Source organism: Montipora foliosa, chromosome 9, assembly GCF_036669935.1.
Source record: "Montipora foliosa isolate CH-2021 chromosome 9, ASM3666993v2, whole genome shotgun sequence".
Lineage (NCBI taxonomy): Eukaryota > Metazoa > Cnidaria > Anthozoa > Scleractinia > Acroporidae > Montipora > Montipora foliosa.
Genome location: NC_090877.1, coordinates 13,497,378 through 13,507,377, shown reverse-complemented (window position 1 = coordinate 13,507,377; position 10,000 = coordinate 13,497,378). Strand labels below are relative to the sequence as shown.

The 10,000-nt window shown below is 40.5% G+C and overlaps 1 protein-coding gene across 1 annotated transcript in view; it reads left to right on the top strand.

The window, feature by feature from the left end:
- Positions 1 to 2,252: 2,252 nt before the first annotated feature.
- The window catches only part of LOC137970422 (3'-5' exoribonuclease HELZ2-like), a 75,484-nt gene continuing 67,736 nt past the window's right edge, over positions 2,253 to 10,000 (top strand). The window contains exons 1-4 of the mRNA XM_068816948.1: positions 2,253 to 2,397; positions 7,773 to 7,836; positions 8,362 to 8,398; positions 9,251 to 9,430. Coding sequence (XP_068673049.1) covers positions 7,793 to 7,836; positions 8,362 to 8,398; positions 9,251 to 9,430 — 261 coding nt within the window. The 5' untranslated portion in view covers positions 2,253 to 2,397; positions 7,773 to 7,792. The remainder of the gene's footprint in view (positions 2,398 to 7,772; positions 7,837 to 8,361; positions 8,399 to 9,250; positions 9,431 to 10,000) is intronic.

Below are 10,000 nucleotides of genomic sequence, written 5' to 3'. Positions count from 1 at the left end.
TAAGGAAAGAGGATTTCTGATCTAGGATCCAAGAATGGAACATTACATTGAGATTACATGAAATGGCTGTAAAGTACAATTATGTGATTTATGCGTACTCGTAAATTTTGCAAATAAACCTACTTTTTCACAACCTCCTTGTTACCTGACATCAAAATTATGCAGGCACAAATAAGACACCAGTTAGGACGTTATGTACAGCAATTTCTTTGTACAGTTTTCACGCGGAAAACCATTTTTGGAATCCATTCCTCAAAAATAAGTAAATTATAAAAACGCTTAAGTGGAGTGTGGATCTTATGGATTCACCTCATACGTAATTGGAACCTCTCTGTATGAGTTTATTCAGAAATACGGATTTGGATGAGATAGGGGAAGTGAGTCATGGAAGTGAGTAAAGGTGAAAAAATTTTTGTGTGCAGTATCGGCTTTTAACTTGATGACGTCAAACACACGTACTTTGTTAGCAATGATTGGAACTAATGACCGCACAGAGCATATTTGACGCGCCCATGATCAATACAACGGTCATTACAGACAACTTGGGTTAAGCAACGAAGGGAAAAAACAATGAGGTCGACAAGGCAGTACTGGCATGCCTTGCTAGTTATTAAACAGATAAACGTTTTCATAAAACGGAACAAGTACAGTTTAAACATAACGCTCGCACACAAGTCCTTGTAAGCATGTGATCCGATCGCGAAGTTCAAATATGAAACAGGCCACCGATTTGACTCAAAATGCAAGTCCACGAAAGATTGTTCTCGAATTCTACTCTGATTTTCTTCATGTTAACACCGGTTCCTCGTGCGAAACGGAGGAGTAATCTGTGACAGATTTCTCACGATTTTGAGTCACTCGGTTAATTTTGCATTTGGACACATTAAAGTTCAATTTACAGTAACTGTTCTTAGACCTTCCCGCAAGTTTTCTGTGTCATGTTTTTTTGTCAGATGTGTCCATGTACATCTCAATGTCGATTGTGAATAGTTTTAAGTAATATTTCAAAAACGAGTGCGAGTGCTTCAGTGGATTTCCAAACGCAAGAAAACATTTGAAATCACGAGGCCGCAGGCCGGGTAGTTCAAATGTTTTCGTGCGTTAGGAAATCCAATGAAACACGACGCACAAGTTTTTGAAATTACTTCTCTAACTTCAAAAGAAGTCAAAAATGTTTTGTACACCTCATGGTTGCTCAGAAGCACGTGAGAGCTGTGAGCAAGCACTTGTTGCCATGTCGGAATTGAGACTACAGAGAGCAGATTTGGACCCCCTAAAGCTTTGAGGAGGAAGAAGAGTGGCCAGTGCTGTTCCGAAATCATGTATACCGTGACGTAAGACAATTCCAACTGAAGGTGTTTGAAGATTGGAAGGGCTGGTACGCCGGCGTGCAAGTACCGCCCAACACAACACGTACACGCCACATGTGGCCGGTCAAGGAATTACGAACGAATGGTTATTCCGTATTGAATATATATTTTTGGCTTTCATTAGTTGTAAAAAAATAATTAATTATATCGGTACAAATAAAGGTTGTTGTTGCTGTCGAAGAAGGCAGCTGTCGACTCTGGGAAGCTTCGGTTTGATCATTAATATTCAATATCAATAAAAAATAAACTCCTCTTTTTCGGGTGCTCTCACAATTCCCTTCTCTTAGGGTACGCGAGAAAAAAAAATCGAGACACGAAGTGATATAAGCATCCTGTCCAAGTTCACGTTGGGAGCAGCCATAGTTCAAGAACGATTTTAAAGTATGATTTGTAATTCTGTAACCAATCGGAACGGGGATCAAAATCTCTTTTGTTTTTCTGCCAATTAAAGTAAAGTCGAGATTCTGGACAACAGCCAGGAAACCCGTTAAAAGAAATTGCACTGATCAGGTCTTCTTTTTTCGCCTCGCAAGAAATGGAAGAACGCTTGATCGCTGCCTACCCTGGCAACTATACAAAAAACAAACTTGGTTCTGCTCATCGCACTACTGTACCTTTCCACCCTTGCCATGCAACCGACTTCTCTGCTACCGTGAGAAGGAACCGGCAGCTATTATACCGGCTCTCGTGATTGCTCCCGAAAACGCGAGACACAAATGAAATGAAAAGACGAGAACAGCTACAAAAGAGCCGCAATTGCCATAATAAAACCTATACTGTTTTTGTATTTAGACTTTTGGACATGCTCGGACAGGTTTGCTATCGGTTTCCGAGAAAAATCAGCAGGAAGTTGACGTCATTTCTCAGAAATCGAAATTGTTGTTATTATTTGGTAATTTGAATACTACATTCAAGTTCCATATATTCAGTACTGCCCGAATACATAAAGCTAGTAGATGGTGCGTCTTTTTGAAGAGCAAGTTGTTGTAATTAGAAATACAGAAGCATCGAGTGAGAGCTGCAAAAGGTATGAATCGAGTAGTCTGTTAGTCGACAGAATGTGCTAATATTGAATTTCAGTGTTATTTCCTTGTGGGTCAAGGATGTCGTTTACAATGAAAACTTCAAACACCTGGTTCACGATATGTCTCTCAGTCAAAAAAGTTTCTACCCGTCGATTTTTAATTTGATCCACCAAAAGAGCCTCATGAATGCATGTGACTTCCAGTCAAATTAAAAGGAAATTGAATGAACTGAGAGGTCTGATTCCGACTTATAGAACTGATTTAAAAGTTACGCAGATGCACTCTCGGCTAAACTTGGTAACTGAGTTGTACTTTAACAAATATGATAGTGTTTTAGTTTAGATATGTGTCTTGCCTTCCTTGCCGTGCGTGGAGTTAAAATTTATAGTAAACGAGTCGTAGGAAACCGTAGCAAGAGCGAGGTATTAAAGAACAGCATCCAAATAGGACGAGAGACAACGCAAGATTTAGGGGGCGTTCGATTGACCGTATTCCGGAATAAGAATGCGTGGAGTGATGATTCAAAACGGTCTGTCTGGCGCTTTTGAAGCAACAAGGATAGAAAAGATATGTTTAAAATAGCATTTTAGCAAGTGTTTGATAATTTTAATGTGAACCTCCGTAAAGACGAAGGATTTCTAACTTTTATTCCGTGTATTCCTATTCCGGAATATGGTCAATCGAACGCGCCCTTAAATTGAGTCAGAGTTATTGCTGGAGGACTTACGACGTCTTTTAGTCAAAGAAAGCCATTACTGAGGGTGGCCCATTGTGAACCAAATAACGTATGAAGTATGTGTCTGACAGGTTATCCATTGTCTCATCCCTCACCTAGGGGCACCCACAACGAATAATTTCGGTTAATATCTGTTTGGAAGAAAGTCTGGCTACAATTTTCGAATATTCGAACTCAGACGTTTGAGACGCACTACGATTTTGGACATTTTCTGAACAGATTTCCTAAATGTTTTGGACATTTTCTGAACAGATTTCCTAAATGTTTCGGAAAAGTGGTGAAGGGTCTGAAGCCGATTGTGTAGAAGTTTCGGTAAAACCACATTAAAGAACGCTGTAATATTACTGATTAGAAAGGGTTAACTGCGATATAATTGGAAATAGCATAAAATTTGAAGATTTACATCTTCTGTCAAAGTTTGCTTAAGAATAATATTTTAATTAACCAAGCGTCACCTAAAATCTTCGGCCGGTGGAGGAAGGACGACTATAGTCGTAATGTAAAGTTTTTGATCAGGCCTGTCACGATTGCTTGAACGTTCGGAGGAGGCAAAATAAAACCTTGAAATTTCTACAGACCTCAAGTTCCCCTAGCGAACACCCGAACAGATAAATATTTTGTAGACAGCTACAATATAGTCGTAATGTAAAGTTTTTGATCAGGCCTGTCACGATTGCTTGAACGTTCGGAGGAGGCAAAATAGAACCTTGAAATTTCTACAGACCTCAAGTTCCCCTAGCGAACACCCGAACAGATAAATATTTTGTAGACAGCTACAAAACTCACTAAAAGAGCTTTTACAGCATTGTGAAAACCATTTTAGGACAAGAAAGCGGCTTTTTTCTCAGTGAAACGAAGAACGTAAGTACGATAAATTCCGCTTCAACACGTTTTTTAGTGGTCTTTAAGCAGACAGGAAAACTAGCAATCAGCGATAGAGAAATGTCTAAGAGGGCCGAGTGTTGGTTCAAAATGGTAAGCTGAAGATGGACGACTAGAGCCGGATGCAGTTTTCTTACTGTAAAACGGTTTGCAAGCCACTGTCAATAGAACGAGGACTGACAAATCAATTTCACCATGAACACAGAGAGGAGTAGGAGGGAATCTCAGAACAGGACTAGGGTTTCAACAGAAGTTTACATAGAGCTAGATCAATGCTTCTTTCTCAGTGAAATGAAGATAAGTACGATAAATTCGGTATCCGCCTCAACACGTTTTTTAGTGGTCTTTAAGCAGACAGGAAAACTGGCAATCAGTGATAAAGAAATGTCCAGAAGCCGTCAGAAGAAAACATTTTTGACGCCTCTGCTTAAAATATTGGACTCGCCTTAATACATCTACGTTACGAAGGAGCTTCAACTTGCCGCTCATTTTCTCATTGATCAGCCACGAATTAAGCCACGAATGCAACTGATGAAATTCACACACCAGAATTTTAACGTTGACTGAAACTGGCGAACAAGGATTAATCCAGTCTGATATAGAAGCCGCGCTCCATGTCCGTACACAAATATGTGTACTGAGTTACATTTACCCAGTCCTTTCAAATAATGTTCAGAGGCGATCGGGACGATTATATGGAAACACCACCCAGACTATCGCTGACGAGGACCTGCGCGCCTGAGACGACCTTTATCGTCCGGATAGAACTGATGTTCTATCCAAGCGATCGAGGAGGTCATAGTCGCCCACATCGTTAGAGATCGCCTGGATAGTGTTTCCATATAATCGTCCCGATCGCCTCTGAACATTAATTATTGGAAACGACTGGGTAAACGTAACTCAGTAAACATATCCTGGACCCGGGCGCCTGAGACGACCTCGATCGTCCGGATAGAACTGATGTTCTATCCAAGCGATCGAGGAGGTCATAGTCGCCCAGGTAGTTAGAGATCGCTTGGATAGTGTTTCCATATAATCGTCCCGATCGCCTCTGAACATTAATTATTTGAAACGACTGGGGCGATCGGGACGATCCGGTCGATCATATGAAAACCAGGCTTTATGCAGCATATTTATACGAATTTCCGTATACAGTCTTTTTTTACAAGAACGTCTATGTTTTTAGTTGGGGCTGAGACTAAACGTTCTTGTTATGTTTTGTTTGCGATTTGAGTCTGAGAACGTTCTTAACATGTTCGTTATCTGGGTGGTATACTAAATATGCGATTCCGATCGAAAAACACGTACACATTGTTGATGTTGAAAAACGTCCCTAAGTATTTGAGTTCATTATCCTGTTAGACCAACAGTTTTACATTTCTTTTATCTTCATTTATACTACTCACAAAGAAAAAAAAAGGCAAATGAGCAAAATAAAGACATTCTTGCCTGACTCTCATCCCCGGGGGAGGGGGAGGGGGGGGGTACTGCCATATATGGACTATATAAGTATGTGCCGCTGTGAAGGATATGGTTTTCAAGCAGTTTACTCTAGGATAGACTATATAAATCATAGCCTTTCGGTCTAGAGTAGGGTATCATTTTTCACGAACTGACCAGACTAAGGAAACCAGAAATTTCCACTCAAGAATATAAAAAAATCAAATCGGCAAAGTTTAAGTTTACGTAATTCAGCCTCAACAGTACATCAATAAATGGCTATCATGAAACACCTCTGGATATTATTAACTGTCAAGAATCAGAATTTGGACGGAAATCGGTGGGAGTTTTCTCCAGTATAGGGTAGCAAAATTCAGCTGAACTAGCTCTGGTATAGGCTAAGGGTTCCAGGGTCCCAGCGGCACATCCCCACCCAGAAATTCCCCCCAGAATATCCCCCCCCCCCCCCCGGGCTCTCATCCTTGGCCGGTATGTTCGTGGTATGTTCTTAGGCCATCCTCTTTTTCTTGTTTAGTGTCGTCCGATCGACCCAATTTTTTGACATTTTCAACCAAAAAAAGGAACCATTTTTATGTCGCTTTTTCCCACGTTGTCTTAATTTTACGATAACATCAATCAACTTTTCGGCTGTATTGATTTTGGGTTCACGTCTTGTTGTTTTCCAGGCTGCTGACTTAGCAGTCCACCGATTCTGAGACTACTTGTGATTTTATTTTTAGGTTCTTTTTTCAATCCGACCGACCGACCCAATATGAAGAAACGCATTCGGCGCTAAACGAACAAAAAAAAAAGGGGGGAGGGGAGGGGGGCTTAAGTGGCTGAACGTTGTTATAAAGAAAGTTTCTCATAAAAAAAGAGTGTATTGTAATTATGGGTTAGAGACTGTTTAGTTCTTGTTTTGTTCCAATTCACGCACGCGCTTACAGTGCAATGAACGAGAAAGTTTGAATACTGCACCAAGCGAAGCTGACTGCAATATTGAAAATTTCGTGTATCCAGTTGGTTTGCCGTTTTGTATTTGCTGGGATGGCATGCGCACTGTCGATAATTTCAGCAATTTCTCCTCTTTGAGCCCGGGGAAATCTCAAAGTCGAAGCCATGTTGAACCGGCATGACTATTCCGGGGGTGGGGAGTAGGGGGTGAGGGTAAATGGTGGGGTAAAGGTTGGTGGTAGGGGGTGGGGGTAGGGGGTGAAGGGCACCATAGCTGAAACAACCCAAACCTTTATAAAAATGCTAACCTCTTCATAATCTCTTGACAAGGTTTGATAGATTGGAAATACTTCAAATTGGTATCATTGTAAAGTAGACAGTTCAGCAATTCCAAGGATATATGTTTGAAACCTGTATCTTGCAGACAATGAATGTTATCAGGCCATGAAACTCAATTTTGAAAACGGAGAATGACATCGTACATAATTTGCTGCCCTTTCTCTCCTCCACGAAACTACCACGTAACGCGCGCGGTAACATTATCCGCGGGAAAATTGATATCATCTAAAAATAACCTAAGAGGAAATACGATGGGAATAGGGCCAATATGAGGGATTATTATATGTCTCAGATAGTACGCACGCTGTAATTGGCTAAATTAGCGGGCCGTATTCTACAGTACGGCCCGCTGTACAGCCCGCTAAATTTAAAATTTCGACAAAACATCATCTAGCGAGTTTTTCGTGTCATTTCTGTTGCATAAACTTGTACTGAAAACTGTTTGAATCTTGCAAGCAACTATTTCAAACTTAACAGCCAAGAAGATTTTGTTTTTGGGATTTTGGCACGGCATTCTTTGTTTCAGCTATGGTACCCTTCACCTCGTACCCCCAGCCCCTACTCCCCACCCCTGGACAGGGCCGTAGCAGGCCCAGAAAAACTGAGGGTTCACAAAGATTTTAAGCAACTTTTATTTTAAAATTTGGGGTTTTGGGTTCGGGGTAAGCCCGAATAAAAGAAGTAAAAATATGAACTAGGGAAATGGTACGTACTGTAATTAAAGTTTATCAGAAGTGATTCTATCCGGATTTATTGACATTTTGTTGTTTAAACTTCTGGAAGAAGAAATCCTACTTCCAACATGGAGGGGCACTGCCGAAATAGCCATGCCGTGTTGAACACTGCACTGCACAGTTTTTGTGCGTTATTTTAAATGACGTACTCTGTCAGTTGGATGTCGCTAGGTAACGGAACTTAGACCAATGAGGCGCGGCGATTTTAGAAAGTGAATGAATATAATATTTTAATGGTATCCACGGAATAAACCAGTATGTTGCTTCTGCTCCACTTCTGATTTACTTTCAGGGTTGAAGTCACGGTCGATAATGGCAGAAGGTGGCGAAGAATCACGGCTGACCTGGGAGGATAGGTGTGGAACATATAATAAAAATTTTAAAACGGTTTTCATGAGTGATCCACGTTTATTTTTTTGATATCCCGCCGAGAATGCTGAAAGTATCATTTCCGAGCTTTTTTTTCCTGCCGTGCTCTCTTTCATTTGCCCACCACACAAAAACGTTTTTCCAGTGCTCTGTGATTTTTTGTGTTTTTATTTTTGCTTATTTGCCTCAATTCTCCAATAAATTCATCGTTCACCCCTTCGAAACGAGACGCCATTGTTTGAAAAACCCTAAGCCACAAAACAATTTCTTCACTGTTGCTAAGCGACTTAAGAACCAATGAATTTTAAGTAACTTTGCCCGGGGCAATTACCAAAATTAATGAATAATGCCCTCTGTCTCAACCAAGCAGCATTTAGTAATTTTGCCTTTTATGTTATAAAAGGTAATATTTACGATATAAAGGTCGGTTTATGAGGGGGGAGAGATGGCGCAGTGGTGAGATTTCAGACAACTAAAACTGGTTTTTGCTGAATTTGCCCTTTGCTTTATAGTGAGGAGATTAGGCAGCTGATGGTGCTATCAATGATGGTAAGCTTGAAACAACAATCTCAGCGTTTTCAAAACTTTTAATCCACAAATGCACCAATGCATGTATTTGCCAATCGAGCTGGATTAACGAATGAGTGAGAGCATACGCCTCCGACCAATCAGGGGCACCCAACGAGAATATAGTTCAAAACCACTTAAACATAGCATTGTTAAACGTATTTTAGTATTTAAACGGTAGATATAGGCATATTTTAAACTTACCTTTTCGAAAATTTCAGCCAGAAGAAAGGCTCCCGAAAATTCTAGGTGACCTTTTTAGGGTAAAAATCCGTTAAAAATGGGCAATTATGCCATTTTTCAGATGTTCGAAAATCCTAAGAGAGGTAGGCAAGCAAGAAATTTTACAACAAATGTTCCGAAAATTCTAGATCTCAAATCGTCTTCCGAACAGATATTTTCCGAAAATTGAATTTGGGTGCCCCTGACCAATGTAACCCAGGTTCGATTCCCAGTCCCGGCGTCATATGTGGGTTGAGTTATTGCGGGTTTTCCCTTCTACTCAAAAACGAACACTGTCAAATTCCACTTCGATTCGGAATGCACGGATACAATTTGAACGAGCTCATGAGCGCTCTTAAGGTGTTCCGTGGGTGAACAAATTACAATTACAGTGAAGTGCAGAAACTCATGTAACGGTCAACACCTCTAAATCCATAATTATTCATACCATTCATTACAATATGCGTAAAATCGTAAACGAAAAGAGTTTTCAAGTATGTGGTATTGATCCCAATAGAGTTCCACGAAGGAAACTGACCCCACATTTTCACCTTGCCTTGACCGAATACATGTCCTTCACCTCTCAGAATTCTATAATTGCATCAATTTCAGGGTATTCTCGACGTAGAAGATCTAAGAGGAATAGCCGATAAAAATTTTCATGCTAAGGAGTACAGTAAAGCAGCTTCAATTTACTCTATGGCCCTCGACTGCCTTATTGGCTCATTGAAAGACGTAAACATTGTTGCGGAACACCTTTGTCGTAAGAGGGCCGAGTGTTGGTTCAAAATGGTAAGCTAAAGATGGACGACTCGAGCCGGATGCAGTTTTCTCACTGTAGAACGGTTTGCAAGCCACTGTCAATAGAACGAGGACTGACAAATCAATTTCGCCATGAACACAGGGAGGAGTAGAATAGGACTAGGATTTCAACAGAAGATTACATAGAGCTAGGCCAATGCTTATTTCACGTTCACATGCTTGTCTGCATTGTGTTAAAAAAAAAAAAAAAGGACGATCTATGTACATTTATCAATCATCGTGAAAACCAAAGAGCTCGGAAACAAACTCTTGATTACTGTTGTAAAACCCCTTGAACCAGAGTTTCGTAATGCTAAAGAACAGTTTCCCTTACAATGAAACAATGCTCTTTACATTTTTTTTCAAACGAACTAGTCATGACAAACAAAGCGTTCCTAAAAATAGAATTAATTGAAGAGAGTGTAGTGTAACGTGAAGTGCTAGATTTCTATCCCATATGTACCATGTGAGCGTTAGCCCTACTGATGGAACTGGGCCCACACAAGGACAGAGAAAAACTCTGACCAGGGTGGGAATTGAACCCACGATCTTCGAGTTAGA